At 42.9% G+C, this 17,313-nt stretch overlaps 1 protein-coding gene across 3 annotated transcripts in view; it reads right to left on the bottom strand.

Annotated features, from left to right (window-relative positions):
* The window catches only part of DCAF5 (DDB1 and CUL4 associated factor 5), a 93,733-nt gene extending 79,497 nt beyond the window's left edge, over positions 1–14,236 (bottom strand). For all 3 annotated transcript variants that reach the window (XM_065872207.1, XM_065872208.1, XM_065872209.1), the window contains exon 1: positions 14,023–14,236. In XM_065872207.1, coding sequence (XP_065728279.1) covers positions 14,023–14,236 — 214 coding nt within the window. The remainder of the gene's footprint in view (positions 1–14,022) is intronic.
* Between the last annotated feature and the right edge of the window lie 3,077 nt (positions 14,237–17,313).

The raw sequence follows: 17,313 nt of genomic DNA, 5'->3' as shown, positions 1-17,313 counted from the left end.
CCTAAGCCAGCACACCAACCCCTAGACAATGTCTCAAATTCCTGAGCAGAAATAGAGAAAGGAATACACATCAGAATCACAGAGTAGAGTTGGAAGACACCTAACAGATCATCTTCTCCAACATCCCCTTTCTGCCAATGAAGAAACTAAGGCACAAAGAGGTAAACTCGCCTATCCAAGAGCACACCATCAGTTAGAGGCAAAGTGAGATTCAAATCCAAGATGTCTGATTCCAAAGCACCTGTTCTTCCTAAAGTGTAGTAAGCAGAGGCCACTGGATGATTTCAGAAAGTAGAGAAATGATTTTAACAATTATGTATTTTAATGTGTATTAGGAAAAAGAAACCTAGACCATTAAACCCATGATTTCATAGACATTATAATAATATAAAGTTTCCTTTCAAATATTGTTTTAAGGAGTCAATTTAGAAAAAAATGTTAAATAGCACAGATGATACCCCTTAAATGTGACAAAAGTCAAAAGGGTGGGGCTCAAACTTCTGAAATTTAGAGAATAGTTTACCAGGCACCTCTACTACCTATCTCCTTAAGAGGGGGACTCTAAACCTGAGGTTGTGATTTGACACACACTCAAACACAAACAGAGTAACTAGGGATTAATCTCTAAAGGCATTAGGAGAATGTGACCATTTTAACAAAGAAAGCTGCAATCTTATCAGTTACACTGTAATCAGCCTAAAGGAAGACTACAAAATGGCCAAAACTTAAGACAAAAATATTCAGCCTCACTAATAATCAAGTCCAGTTATATGAGAACTTCAGTAATAAAAAATTTTAATACCATCTTCACATATTGACTGAATAGCAAAGATTAAATGATGCCCAACAATAGCCATGATGCAGTCTAATAATACAGTGGTACAACTATAAATAAATTAATTCAACCATCTCAGAGGACAAATATATATCAAATGTATTTTATAAATTATAAAAAAACTTTGATCCAGAATCCCATTTCTAAGATTTTATTCTCAGGAAAAAAAAAAGTTTTTGCAAAGGTTTAGTTATAAGAATTGTGATAAAAGCAAAAAATAAATAGAATGAGAGGGAACTGGTTAAATCCTGATGTAGGCCCTTGACAGGATACAGTGCTGCCATAATATATCATACATTAGAACAGTTCTTGAAGTATGCTCCACAAACCCCAGGAAGCCTGCTAAGTCAAAACTACTTTCACAGTAACACTAAAATGTTATTTGTCTTTTTCACTGAAGCCAAAGAGTTTGAAAATTTTTGCTTTAGAATTGTGGTTCTCAACCAGGTGATATTGCCCCCGCCACGGAGTATTCAGCAATACCTGGAGACATTTTTGGTTGTCACAACTGGGGAGCTGCCACTGGTATACACATATAGTCTTAGGCCAGGGATGCTGCAAAATGTCCTACAATGCCCAGGACAGCCGCCTATAACAAAGAACCATTCGGCACAAAACATCAATAGTGTTGAGGTTGAGAGACTCTGCTTTTGAAAATACTCAATGACATATGAAAAAAAATGTCAATACTAAGAAAAAAAGATAAAACAGCAGAGATGGCCTAATTCCAATTTTATTTTTAAAATATGTACATTTAAATACAAAAAAGTCTAAACAAAATATGTCCCAGGTGTCTAAAATGGTCATCCTATGTAGGTGGGATACTTCTTTCTTTAAATATGTATTTTCCAAATTTCCCATAATTAATACATGACATTTTAAAAACTTAAGAATTAAGTGGGAAGTCTGTCTCATAAGTGCCATATTCTGATAACTTGTATGATTCAACAGGAAATTCTCAACAGTAAAGTATGGAATTCGTAAAATATCAAAGAACAAAAAGATCCTCAAATAGAGCTAGGGCTAAAAACAGATCCTCAACAACAGTAAGGATTTACAGGGAAGTTATGATAGTGGATGATGCATTTATTTTGAGGTACTCCCAGACCACAGACTGTCTTCATGTCCAGTCTCACTTCTTCTGCCCTACAGAACTAACCTCCACAATACACTCTCCTCATTAAAGCACAGATGCTCTTCATTCAATCTGAGAAGTTTCTGATTTTTAAGTTTTTCTTTTTTTAAATAAGAAGATTGCCTGCATAACTTCTGCAAAATTCCTTGCATAAGCAACAGTAACAACATAATAAAGCTTTCTTTTCTCTTCTTGGGCGATTTCTAAAAATTGAACCAAAGCAGGCACCAATGCTTAGTCCTTCCAGGAAGGTACACAATATCCACCCAAGAGTAGGTATAAACAGAGAGGTCAACTCTGAGACTAAAATCAAGGGCTGCTTGAACCTGGTTGCCAAACATGCCAATTTCAGTTGTTTCTTGCCAGTATGTCTAAGGCAAAACATGCTTCAGCCACCTACGGCAGCAAGCGATAAGATATCTGTACTAGGCCATCAAACATGGTTAAGACACCTAAAAGAAAGAAACAAATCCTCAGAGACTCCAATTAGTCACTTGGCTTTAAGGAGTAACATGAAAGATACAACCGGAATTTAGATACAAGACTTGAATGGAAATTCAGAATGAGGAAAGTTGTATAATAAGATTCTGACGGGTATCTGGATTTGCAAAAATTCCTTCTTCTGAGTAATGTTCTTGGAAAACCTTTTAAAGTAAGGAAGTATAGGCAGGCTAAGAACTAAAACTGGAAAGTCAGCCACAGTGACAGTCTGCCTCAACCCTGGAAAATCTCTACTACTCATCTGCAAAATAATGAGGCACTACCAACTTAATCAAAACAACCATGTTCAGAGACAATAAAACTGCAGACAGAATGTACTGGTGAAGTAAGCCACTTACTTGAGTAAGTCCTTTATAAATGCAGAACCTCATAATTTTCCGCACTGAGGGACCAGGTCAGAAGACCCAGATTTTAATCTTGCTTGTACCACTTACTAGTTGTGAGCTACTGGGAGTGGCATGATATATTTAAAGTGATGAAAGGGAAGAACCTACAACCAAGATTACTCTACCCAGCAAGGATCTCATTCAGATTTGACAGAAATCAAAAGCTTTACAGACAAGCAAAAGCTAAGACAATTTAGGACCACCAAACCAGCTCTACAACAAATGCTAAAGGAACTTCTCTAAGTGGGAAACACAAGAGAAGAAAAGGACCTAAAAAACAAACCCATAACAATTAAGAAAATGGTAATAGGAACATACATAACGATAATTTCCTTAAATGTGAATGGATTAAATGCTCCAACCAAAAGACACAGGCTGGCTGAATGGATACAAAAACAAGACCCATCTATATGCTGTCTACAAGAGACCCACTTCAGACCTAGGGACACATACGGACTGAAAGTGAGGGGATGGAAAAAGATATTCCATGCAAATGGAAATCAAAAGAAAGCTGGAGTAGCAATACTCATATCAGATAAAATAGACTTTAAAATAAAGAATGTTAAAAGAGACAAGGAAGGACACTATATAATGATGAAGGGATCTATCCAAGAAGAAGATATAGCAATTATAAATCTATATGCACCCAACATAGGAGCACCTCAATACATAAGGCAACTGCTAACAGCTATAAAAGAGGAAATCGACAGTAACACAATAATAGCGGGGGACTTTTAACACCTCACTTATACCAATGGACAGATCATCCAAACAAAAATTAATACGGAAACACAAGCTTTAAATGACACAGTAGACCAGATAGATTTAATTGATATTTATAGCACATTCCATCCAAAAAGAGCAGATTACACTTTCGTCTCAAGTGCACACGGAACATTCTCAAGGATACATCACATCTTGGGTCACAAATCAAGCCTCAGTAAACTTAACAAAACTGAAATCATATCAAGCATCTTTTCTGACCACAACGCTATGAGATTAGAAATCAATTACAGGGGAAAATAACGTAAAAAACACAAACACATGGAGGCTAAACAATACATTACTAAATAACCAAAAGATCACTGAAGAAATCAAAGAGGAAATTAAGAAACACCTAGAGACAAATGACAATGAAAACACGACGATCCACAACCTATGGGATGCAGCAAAAGCAGTTCTAAGAGGGAAGTTAATATCAATACAAGCCTACCTCAAGAAACAAGAAAAATCTCAAATAAACAATCTAACCTTACACCTAAAGGAACCAGAGAAAGAACAAACCAACCCGAAGTTAGCAGAAGGAAAGAAATCATAAAGATCAGACTAGAAATAAATGAAATAGAAACAAAGAAAATGGCAGGGGCTTCCCTGGTGGCGCAGTGGTTGAGAGTCCACCTGCCGATGCAGTGGACACGGGTTCGTGCCCCGGTCCGGGAAGATCCTGCATGCCGCGGAGCGGCTGGGCCCATGAGCCATGGCCGCTGAGCCTGCGTGTCCGGAGCCTGTGCTCCACAACGGGAGAGGCCACAACAGTGAGAGGCACGCGTACCGCAAAAAAAAAGAAAGAAAGAAAATGGCAAAGATCAATAAAACTGAAAGCTGGTTGTCTGAGAAGACAAAATTGACAAACCATTAGCCAGACTCATCAAGGAAAACAGGGAGAGGACTCAAATCAATAAAATTAGAAATGAAATAGGAGAAGCTACGACACCGCAGAAATACAAAGCATCCTAAGAGACTACTACAAGCAACTCGATGCCAATAAAATGGACAATCTGGAAGAAATGGACAAATTCTTAGAAAGGTATAACCTTCCAAGACTGAACCAGGAAGGAATACAAAACATGAACAGACCAATCACAAGTAATGAAATTGAAACTGTGATTTAAAATCTTCCAACAAACAGAAGTCCAGGGCCAGATGGCTTCAGAGATGAATTCTATCAAACATTCAGAGAAGAGCTAACACCCATCCTTCTCAAACTATTCCAAAAATTGCAGAGGAAGGAACACTCCCAAACTCATCCTATGAGGCCACCATCACCCTGATACCGAAACCAGACAAAGATACTACAAAAAAAGATAATTACAGAGCAATATCACTGATGAATATAGACGCAAAAATCCTCAGCAAACAGAATCCAACAACACCATGATCAAGTGGGATTTATCCCAGGGATGCAAGGATTCTTCAATATATGCAAATCAACCAAAGTGATATACCATATTACCAAATTGAAGAAAAAAAACCTTACAATCACCTCAATAGATGCAGAAAAAGCTTTTGACAAAATTCAACACCCATTTATGATAAAAACTCTCCAGAAAGTGGGCACAGAGGGAACCTACCTCAACATAATAAAGGCCATATACGAAAAACCCACAGCAAACATCATTCTCAATGGTGAAAAACTGAAAGCAATTCCTCTAAGATCAGGAACAAGACAAGGATGTCCACTCTCGCCATTATTATTCAACATAGTTTTGGAAGTCCTAGCCACAGCAATCAGAGAAGAAAAAGAAATAAAAGGAATACATATTGGAAAGGAAGAAGTAAAACTGTCACTGCTTGCAGATGACATGATACTATACACAGAGAATCCTAAAGATGCCACCAGAAAACTACTAGAGCTAATCAATGAATCTGGTAAAGTTGCAGGATACAAAATTAATGCACAGAAATCTCTTGCATTCCTATAAACTAACAACGAAAAATCTGAAAGAGAAATTAAGGAAACAATCCCATTCACCATTGCAACAAGAAGAATCAAATACCTAGGAATAAACGTACCTAAGGAGGTAAAAGACCTGTACTCAGAAAAGTATAAGACACTGATGAAAGAAATTAAAGATGATACAGACAGATGGAGAGATATACCATGTTCTTGGACTGGAAGAATCAAATTGTGAAAATGACTATACTACCCAAAGCAATCTACAGATTCAATGCAATCCATATCAAATTACCAATGGCATTTTTTACAGAACTAGAACAAAAAAATCTTAAAATTTGTATGGAGACACAAAAAACCCCAAATAGCCAAAGCAGTCTTGAGGGAAAAAAACGGAGCTGGAAGAATCGGACTCCCTGACTTCAGACTATACTACAAAGCTACAGTAATCAAGATAGTATGGTACTGGCCCAAAAACAGAAATATAGGTCAATGGAACAGGATAGAAAGCCCAGAGATAAACCCATGCACCTATGGTCAACTAATCTATGACAAAGGAGGCAAGGACATACAATGGAGAAAAGACAGTCTCTTCAATAAGTGGTGCTGGGAAAACTGGACAGCTACATGTAAAAGAATGAAATTAGAATACTGCATAACACCATACATAAAAATAAAGTCAAAATGGATTAGAGACCTAAATGTAAGACTGGACACTATAAAACTCTTAGAGAAAAACATAGGAAGAACACTCTTTGACATAAATCCCAGCAAGATCTTTTTTGATCCACCTCCTAGAGTAACGGAAATAAAAACAAAAATAAACAAATGGGACCTAATGAAACTTATAAGCTTTTGCAAAGCAAAGGAAACTACAAACAAGACAAAAAGACAACCCTCAGAATGGGAGAAAATATTTGCAAATGAATCAGCAGACAAAGGATTAATCTCCAAAATATATAAACAGCTCATGCAGCTCAACATTAAAAAAACAAACAACCCAATCGAAAAATGGGCAGAAGACCTAAATGGACATTTCTCCAAAGAAGATATACAGATGGCCAAGAAGCACATGAAAAACTGCTCAACATTACTGATTATTAGAGAAATGCAAATCAAAAGTACAATGAGGTATCACCTCACACCAGTTAGAAGGGGCATCATCAGAAAATCTACAAACAACAAATGCTGGAGAGGGTTTGGAGAAAGGGAACCCTCTTGCACCGTTGGTGGGAATGTAAACTGATACAGCCACTATGGAGAACAGTATGGAGGTTCCTTAAAAAAACTAAAAAGAGAACTACCATACAACCCAACAATCCCATTACTGGGTATATACCCAGAAAAAACCATAATTCAAAAAGACACATACACCCCAATGTTCACTGCAGCACTATTTACAATAGCCAGGGCATGGAAGCAACCTAAGTGTCCATCAACAGATGAATGGATAAAGAAGCTGTGGTACATATATACAATGGAATATTACTTAGCCATAAAATGAAACGAAATTGGGTCATTTGTTGAGATGTGGATGGATCTAGAGACTGTCATGCAGAGTGAAGTAAGTCAGAAAGAGAAAAACAAATATCGTATATTAACTCATATATGTGGAACCTAGAAAAATGGTACAGATGAACCGGTTTGCAGGGCAGAAATAGAGTCACAGATGTAGAGAACAAACGTATGGACACCAGGGGGGGAAAGTGGCAGGGGTGGGGGTTGGTGGTGTGATGAATTGGGAGAGTAGGATTGACATATATACGTTAATATGTATAAAATGGATAACATAACAACCTGCTGGGGCCTCCCTGGTGGCGCAGTGGTTGAGAGTCCACCTGCCAATGCAGGGGACACGGGATCGAGCCCTGGTCTGGGAAGATCCCACATGCCACGGAGCAACTGGGCCTGTGAGCCACAACTACAGAGCCTACGCGTCTGGAGCCTGTGCTCCACAACGGGAGAGGTCACAACAGTGAGAGGCCCGCGTGCCGCAAAAAAAAAAAACTATTAAAAAACAAACAAACAAAAAAAAACTATTTGTTCAACTAATAAATAGACCAACGAATAAAATTTAACACCTTCACAGCAATGCTTATCAGTAAACAGAAAAGCCCATTAGAAAATCCAAGAATTGATTCCCTAATCACCATGTCAAAATGTATGTACTGGGCTTCCCTCGTGGGGCAGTGGTTGAGAGTCCGCCTGCCGATGCAGGGGACACAGGTTCGTGCCCCGGTCCGGGAAAATCCCACATGCCACGGAGCGGCTGGGCCCGTGAGCCATGGCCGCTGAGCCTGTGCTCCGCAATGGGAGAGCCCACAACAGTGAGAGGCCCGCGTACCGCAAAAAAAAAAACAAAACAAAAAAAAACGTATGTACTACAAAAGCTTTTTTTTTTTTTTTTTTTGCGGTACGCGGGCCTCCGTGTTACTACTGTTACAGTAGTAACAGTTGCAGCAGCAGTAGCAACCAAAGCAACAGCATGGTCTAGGCCCTTGTGCTAAAAACTTTACAGGTGTTATTTCATTTAATCCTCACCACAACCCTGTGAGATGCATCACTGTCCTTATTATATGACTCAATCTCTCTATATAACTGTGGATACTTATATCCCATAAGAATATGGGAGACCCATATGAAATAGAAATAGGACTAAATAGTGAGTCCAATTATAAATATTATGCCCAAGTAATTTAATGCCTCTCCCCATTCACAACTCCGACTTAATTAACACTTTGAAACAGTATAGTTGCTGATGCTATCTGAAAAGCTTCTGAGGGTGCTTTTTCTACATTTAGTCATAAGCATTAAAAAAGAAATCATAATCTCTCACTGTAACTCAAAACTTCACACTATGGGCTATTAATCTGCTAGCGCTACAAGTTCCAATGCCTTAAACATCAATTCAGGGTAAATAATATTACAGCAACTCTTATCCCAAAGAGCTGAACATTTTTATTTACTGCTAAGATTCTATTTACCAAAACCATTTATAAGATATAAGAAAGCAGAGAGTTACATATACAGAGCTACACTCTTTTTATTGACTGTGCCTCACGTCTTGTGGGATCTTAGTTCCCAACCAGGGACTGAACCTGACCCCCGCAGTGAAAGCGCTGAGTCCTAACCACTGGACCGCCAAGGAATTCCCCCAGAGCTACATTCTGATTGGTCTAGCAGTCAGAATGCAAGAAGATGTTCATCTTCTTCCCCAAGAGAAAATAAAAAGACTTTTAAGCAAATATATTTCCATTCTGGGGAAAAGGAGAAACCTAAGAGGAGGCAATGGAGGCAATTTAAAGAAAGAATCAGATGCAACCAAAGACTTAAAAGGTAAACCCAGGCTATCCCCTAAATATGTGTACTAGCATAACCTCCTTGATGGTGTTACAATCTCTTGTAAGTAGCACTTAATTTTGTTCCTTATCTCTCAAAGAACTAACACCCATAAATATTCTAAGATACGACTGCATCAGGCATAAGCTGTCCTTTATAGAATAATGTTCACTCAAACCCATATAGTTCACAAAGTACCTTCACATATGACATTTCATTGAACAGACCTCACTGTTAGGTAGTGAGGGCAATTTGTTAATCCCGTTTACTGATGAGGAATGAAGGAACTTGCCTAAATTCGTACAATCTGTGACTGGTAGCACCTCCAACATATCACGTGACACCAAATCCCAGGCTCTTTCCCCACCATATTGTGCCTCCTCATTCCACATCAAAAAAATCACAAAACTATCCTGTCTGCCCCATTTGCATATGCCCATTACCATCACTGTAAGAACAAGTGTCAGCTAATAATGAAACCACAAGTTATTAAGTACAAGGGGAAAGAAAACAAACTCAGCATTTTTTCTGAGAGGCTGGGAACTCTGTTCAGTACCCAATCTAAACTTTGCCTAATGTAGCTGTCACAACAGCCCTTCAGGTGGGTGCTGGTATTCCCATTGCTTAAATTTGGAAAGAGAGGCTTAGCAACTTGACTAAAGTTACACATTAAATGACACAGCAGTGATTTTAACCATGTGTATGCTATACCACACTGCCTTACATGATATCACACTAATGCCCCTTTCAGCAATAAAGAAAAATACTTTTTAGGGCTTCCCTGGTGGCGCAGTGGTTGAGAGTCCGCCTGCTGATGCAGGGGACATGGGTTCGTGCCCCAGTCCGGGAAGATCCCACATGCCACAGAGCGGCTGGGCCCGTGAGCCATGGCCGCTGAGCCTGTGCTCCGCAGCGGGAGAGGCCACACAGTGAGAGGCCTGCGCACCGCAAAAAAAAAAAAAAAAAAGAAAAATACTTTTTAGGTTAAAATACTTCTGTATTTCAAAATGTCAAAAAACATCCTCCCACTTGTTGCTGTCACACACTCACTTCCCAGCTGAGCACCTTTTCTCCTTCCTGGTTTTCTCTGCTTTACTCTTAATATCTGCTGGCCTCATTGTGCCCTGGAAAAGGGGCTAGCTATTAGAACAAAAAAGCAATGATGTATCCTTAACAAACAGCATTTTATAAGGCCATAGGAATCATGCAAATATTATTTTTGGCCTAGGTCTAAGTTAGTTCTATCAAATAGTGTGTGTCACGGAATTCCCGGGCAGTCCAGTTGTTAGGACTCGACACTTTCACTGCTATGGCCCCGGGTTCAATCCCTGATCAGAGAACTAAGATCCCATAGGCCGAGCTGTGCAGCTAAGTAAATAAATAAAATTAAAAGAACAAAAAAAGACAAAAACAAAACAAAAAACCCCAAATAGTGTATCAGTTACAAGAAACGTGAGCCTGCCCAAACAATTAGAAAATGAAAACAGTGAGCAAACTATGAACAATCTATCGTTTTAAAAAACTGTTTTTCCTCCAGTTTTGATATATAACTGACATACAGCACTGTATAAGTTTAAGGTGTACAGTGTAATGATTTGGCTTACATACGTCACGGAATGACAGTCACAGTAAGTTCAGTCAATTCACTCTATCATATAGATAGAAAATTACAGAAATAGAAAAAAAATTTTCTTGTGATAAGAACGCGAAGGATTTACTCTCTTAACTTTCATATATAACATGCAGCAGTGTTAATGATATTTATCATGTTGTACATTATACATTTCATCCCTAGTACCTGTTTGTCTTATAACTGGAAGTTTGTACCTTCTGACTGCCTTCATCCAATTCCCCTGCCACCGGCCCAACTCCCCCGCCCCCTCCTCTGGTAACCACAAGTCTGATCTCCTTTTCTGTGGAACAAACTATCACTTTAATCACCACTTTCAAGAGCTTTAACCAATCCAGACAAGATACAAGCACTACAACAAAATGTATAAAAGTAATCTCATTACCATCCTAGAGTCTGGCCTCCCACCACATTTTTGATGAAACATTAGGGATTGATAGCATTAGCCTCAAAATACCATGTGCTCCTCCCCTCAGGTGTTAACTGCTAAAGAAGGACAATGATAAATAAGATGTAAACACCTTAAATAGGTTTAAATTTGGGAAGATTATTGAAGGACTTCCCAGAACAAAATTTAATTAGCTTTAACAAGTGTATTTATGACTCCCAGAGGGGGCTTCCTTATCTGAAGCGAACAGGAGGAACTTTCTGTTGCGTAAGTTGTACTCATACTAGATGGTGAATAAGCTAATTCTACCGTTCAGGGAACAAGTAAGAAAAGCTAACGCTAGCTGAGCTAAACTGGAGGGGCAGGTGAAAAAGCCTACTGGAAGACTAGGAACAAGGACATGAGTAGATAAAAAGGAAACAGGAAGAACTAAGCTAGAGGAAGCGTGCCGGGAAGGAGGAGGAGTAAGGGGCAAAGAAAGTTGGAACCCAGGAAGTACTGATGGAGATGGGCAACTCAGGCCTAGAAAAGAGGAAATGAATGACTAGAACCAGGTTTACCAGAGCCTGCTTGTGGAAAGGACCCTGCTCCTCTATAGACTAAAATTAAGATAAAGGAAATGAACTGGTCAAGTCTAGAGAAAATTGGGTTCATGGGGGAAGGTACTACACAAGGATTAACTGGTAGAAAATGGAGGCAACTTTTTAGCATCTTTAAAAAAGTGTTAATGGGGACTTCCCTGGTGGTCCAGTGGGTAAGACTCCACCATCCCAATGCAGGGGGCCGGGTTCATCCCTGGTCAGGGAACTAGAGGCGGCAACTGGGGCTCGGCGTAACCCAAATAAATAAATATATATATTTTAAAAGTGTTAATGAACTTTAAATGGATGAAATGTATGGCATGTGAATTATATCTTAATAAATCTGTTATTTTTAAAAAGCGTCGCAGACGTAGAGAACAGATTTGAGGACACGGGGAAGGGGAAGGGTAAGGTGGGACAAAGTGAAAGAGTGGCATGGACATATATACACTACCAAATGTAAAATAGCTAGTGGGAAGCAGCTGAATAGCACAGGGAGATCAGCATAGCACAAAGAGATCAGCTCGGTGCTTTGTGACCACCCAGAGGGGTGGGATAGGTAGGGTGGGAGGGAGATGCAAGAGGGAGGAGATATGGGGATATATGTATATGTATAGTTGATTCACTTTGTTATAAAGCAGAAACTAACACACCATTGTAAAGCAATTAAACTCCAATAAAGATGTTTAAAATAAATAAAAATCGTGTTAAATTGAGCAATGTATGACTACATTTATGATTTAATCAACACGATTAGCTCAGTCTGTAATAGCACCCCCCAATTCCCTCACCCTGTAGGGTGCATTTACTTGTGTCTGGGAACATGTCTGTTGGAATACATCAGTCTGGGAAGGAGACAGGAGTATGATGAATACCCAAGTAGCACCAGGGGAAAAAACTGGGAGCTCTGTAAAGAGCTCTTCCCCCATCTTTGCCCCTGGAATTTTTGGCCCTGTGGGGGAAGGAAGCTTTTGTTTGGGGTATGTCTCGAAGTGGAATATCAGATTTCTTCAGGAGATGATCTAGGACCAAAATCTACCTAGTCAAAGAGAAAACGATCTGAAGTGGAAAAGTCAAGTCAGTTCTGGAGAAACCCCAGAAGGTTTATCATGAAATGATCACAAGTCTTATCTCTGTTACCCCCAAACTGGACTGCACGCCCCGTGTCACTTCCGAATGTTACTCGCGAAGAAGACGGATGCTTTGCCCTGATCCCAGAAGTTTCTGGCGAGCTGCCCACTGACGTAAATTAGAAAACCATTCGGGGACCGGCCTGGGTGAAGCGAAGCGCCACGTCCAGCGCTGGGCTCCCCCTTCCTCCCTCTCGATATAGGAAAAGGGACGGGGTTGGGAGGGCAAAAGGCGAGCGGGAACGCCAGATCAGCCGTCTTCGCCCTCCTCGCCTGAACCGGGTTTCGGGGAGCCGCCCCCAGCGTAACCCATCCCCACTCGCCAGCCGTGGGCCCGCGACCCCCGTGATGAGGGCGGCGGCGGCGAGCGCCCCCACGGGCGGCAGGAGCACCTCCCCCGGAGCAGCTATCGCCGCCACCCGCCCGGCCCCGGCCTCCCCGGGAGCAATAGGCTATCGATTCAGCTGCCTGTCGCTAGGAGCCCCGGGAGAGCGAGGCCTACACCGCCCGGCCAGAGCGCCGGCCTCGATTTCGCCACTTACCCAACACCGGAGGGGGAGCCGGGGGGCAACCAAGCCCAGCTGGGCGGGAGGAGGAGGCGCGGAGACCACCTGCAACGGCAGGCGCGGGGAAAGGGGGTGCGGGCTCGGGGCTCCAGCCAACAAGTCTCCCGGGGTCGTCCACCCCCCCCACCCCCTGCCTCGCAAGTTGCGCATTCAAGTTCAGGCCGGTACCCCTTGGCCTCCAGAGCCCAAGGCACTCCCAAAGCCATAAGAAAAACAAGATACGGAAGAGGCCACTCCAGGACCCGAGGAGATGGCGCTGGGCCCCAGGGCGACGAGGGGGCGGCCCAAGGGGACCCGCTCGTTACCTCCCCTCCGTTCACCCGGAGTCGCAGCCCCGACCCCTCCGGGGGCCGGCCCTGTCACAGCCCGGCCCCCGGCCCCAAGGCCCCTTCCCGGGACGACGGAGACAGGAGCTCGAGCTCCCCCCCCCGCCGCCCCCGGCATCCGGCGTGCTTCGGCCTCCTCCCCACCAAATCGCTCAAATGCCCCCAGCACCTTTTAAAGTACGCGGAGGAAGAGTTTCCCATCAAACTTTGTCAAGCGGTAACCTCGCCCCCCTCCCCGACCCACACTTCCACCGCAGTCATCAGAAGAGATCACTTTACACTTGGGATAAAGCGAATTAAGGACCTGTCAACCATTTTAGGTCTTTTTTATAGAAGACATCCTCTCCTACCCCTCTCTCCCTCCCTCCCCCGCCAGGGTTTTAATTTGACACCCACCTTCCCACCGCCGAAGGGGGGGTTGAGGAGGGAGGGGGTGGGGACGGAGGGCAGGAGGAGGGTGGCGAGGGAAAACGGAAAGGGGAGGTTGGAAGGGGGCCGGGAGGCGCGGGGAGGGGAAGGGGGTTGATTTACCTGAGACCAGCCACTGGCCTCCATTGTTGGAGAATTCAATGGCATTGACACAGCCGAAGTGGCCCAGGAGGTCCTTCTTGTAGAGGTTTCTGCAGCCTCGCAGGCGTCTCCTCTGAAAGTCCTGAGTGAGCAGGGGGTCCCCATGCAAGCCCCGCTGGGACAAGAAGCCCACCACTGACCTCATGCTGTCCCCCAGGCCAGCTCTCCTCTTCATGCTGGAACCGCCGCCGCCGCCGCTCGCGCCGCCGCCCCTCCCTCGGCCTCACGCGCGGCCGGCGCTCTCCCCCCACCCGACCCTCCCCCCGCGCTGCGATCCGGATGGTTCTTTAACCAGCCATAGCAGACGGAGCGAGGTGTGCAGACACTCGGTGGCGTTCGCGGCTTCCTGACGGTCCCCTCCCTCCCCTTCCCCCTCCCCTAGGCTCCTCCCTCTCCTTCTCCGCCTCCTCCAGCAGCTGATCCTCAGCTGCGGCCGCGCTTCCGCGAAGCGCGCGGCCCTTCCGCCGGCGGCGACTGGGGCCAGGGAACGCGAGTGGCGGCGGCTCCTCCCCCGCCGCGGGCTGAGGGCCGGAAAAACTCGGGCGGGTGATCTCTAGACCGCGGGCGGCGGCTCGGCTTTCCCGCCGCAGCTCCTCCCCGCGCGAGGACCGGGGTCGCTCTGGGCGGAGGCCGGGCTGCACCCCCTGAGCGGTGCACTCTGTGAAGTTGGAGGCGCGCAACGATCAAAGTGGCCGCGGGGCTGCGGCCTCGCCTTCCTCCCACAGAGGCCGGCGGTCCATCGCCGCGGCGAGTGTGCTCCCGGCTCTTTTTTTTCCGGTCCGGAAAATGCAGCCCGAGGTGGCAAAGAGGTGGAGGGAGGACTGCGGGCAGAGAGGCTCCGGTTGTTCTACCTCAGTTCGCCTCATCCTTGGGCCGCCCGAGCCCTGTCCAAGGGAAAGGAACCAGGAGTTAGGACTGGACACTCGGGGTAAGGTTGCTTGGGGCCCCCCAAAGAAAGTTTTGACACTACCCCCGCCCCTTCCAGTTTCCTAATTTTCCCTTCTTCCAGCCATTCAGTGAAAAAGGCTAAACTGGGTTCCATCGGTTAGATGATGAAGTGGTATATGGGGAAAAAAGTGTGTGTGGGGGGGGGGGAGGAATTTTTAACTGAAAAGAAAATTGCCAAAACCGAGTTGAGAAAGCTCAGGTAAGCAGAAAGTACCTCTGTTCATTAGTTCCAGGTACATCTGCAAGACACAAGATGCGTTATTCGAAAATAGAAATATATGTTATTTAATTGGGTGCGGTGAGCCCCTCTTCAAGGCCTTGAGTGTGGAGCGCTGAGGCTGTACAGCTGTTAACTAGCAGCTGCGTTCCAGGCCAGAAGTAGCTGCACTGCAGTCGTCTGGGAGCCTCCGCGGTGACCCCAGTGAGGAGACAGGTGTTAAGTGCCTTGGAATATTAATGGAATATTATTTCCCTAAACAGGAAAATGTGTAATACTTTCTTTTAAAAAGTTTAATTCTTCGGATGCTTCATAGTGTTTCTTCATTATAATAGCACCGTAAAGATCAGTAGTGGTATACCATCTTGATTATAACCAACACCTTTTCTTCATAGCAACCAACATCTTTTCTTCATAGCAATGTCTTAATGTGTAATTAAACATGTATTTTCGTGATTATATCAGCATGTTCCCCCTATAAGTTCTCTGAGAGCAGGGACCATGCCTATTCTGCTCATGGGTATATGGCCAGAGCTAGCACATGCTGGAACTGAGTAGCCACTCAAATATTTGTTGAATACATGAATGAAGTCAGGGAAAGGGGAAGAATGAGGAGGGGAAGGTAATGCATCAGTGTCAGATGCATTGGGTTTGAGGTAACTGTGCTTCATTCCAGTGGAGATGATTTCAAAGCCAGTTTCCCATCTCACCGTTCGTTTGCTTGACGTACTCAATCCACACATTCAAAAACAGGGAGCCCTCTGGCTCCTTCCAATTAATAGGACATCATTTATACCTACTTTGTTTTGCCTGGGGCGGGGTGGATGTGCACAGTACTGATGTGGTTGAAGTGGCCTTTACTGTGGCAATATATGACACCCTCCCCTCCCCTCTCAAGCACATACTTCTTCACAATTTTAAATATGACTCGCTTTTCCCCAATCCCTGGAATAACTGTCCCATTTATCTCAGCCTAAAAATAGACCAGGATCCGATCACAAGCCAGCCCAATTCTAGGACTTTGCTGGATACTTCCTTAACTGTTCAGTGACCAGCCAGGACAGAAATGTAGGGACCTCTCAGTCTGTTTATAGCCTACTGCTAGTCTGGGCAGCTTTTTGTAAGGAGAGTGCAGAAAATCTCTCTTATTCATGTAATCAGAGTTGCCAGATAAAATGCAGGATGCCCAGTTCTGTATGAATTTCAGATAAACAATGAATAATTTTTTAGCATAAATATGTCCCATGTAGTATTTGAGATATACTGAAATTATTATTCATTGTTTATCTGAAATTCAAATTTAATTGGGCATCATGTATTTTTGTTTGCTAAATCTGGCAACCCTAGCTATAATATAACCCAACTTCAGAAGATCAAGCCCCACCATAGCTGTTTACTTTTATTACGAATTTGACATAGTCCCTTGTGTCATTTATTGCAGACTAATAATGTACATAACGATATAACACAAACAATTAACTTCAATGACCATATGAGCTTGGCCTTTTTGATATAGGCATTTATTGTAAAAAAAAAAGCCAGTGTACTTAGCTTAAAAATAGCAAATGAAATTGGACTCCTGAGTAATCTCTCCAGTACATAGACTGTGTGGAGGAAGAGGGAGAAAAAGTAAAAAATTCATATTTTTCTTACCTAGGCCAAGAAACTTCTGTATATTAACATTCACATTCAGAAAGCCTGGAAACACTGTTTTGAAAATTCATTCTGGAAAAACCAAGATATGGAAATTACTGAACATGGGAAGTCCTGCTTAATTGCTCCACCATGAGTTGAATACTGATTAAACATAGAATTGTCAGAAATTCATTTACTCTTTGACTTCTATTTTGCTTGGCCCTGATATCACTAAAGAAAAAGTAAAGAATCTTTAAAAGCACTAGATGCTAAGGAAATGTTCAAACATTAGAAATTGTTTGTTTAATAAAATAACCTAAGAAAATGCTAAGCCCTTTCTCGCACATTTACTAAATTTTAGCATATTAAGGGCTATGTATGGATAGTAGCATCTCAGAAATTTTTCACTTCAAAATATTTTCAACTTTAAAATAAACTGCTACTCATAGATA

Source organism: Phocoena phocoena, chromosome 2 (genome assembly GCF_963924675.1).
Source record: "Phocoena phocoena chromosome 2, mPhoPho1.1, whole genome shotgun sequence".
NCBI lineage: Eukaryota > Metazoa > Chordata > Mammalia > Artiodactyla > Phocoenidae > Phocoena > Phocoena phocoena.
Note: the sequence above shows the minus strand (reverse complement) of the source record. Positions and strands in the feature narration are given on the sequence as shown.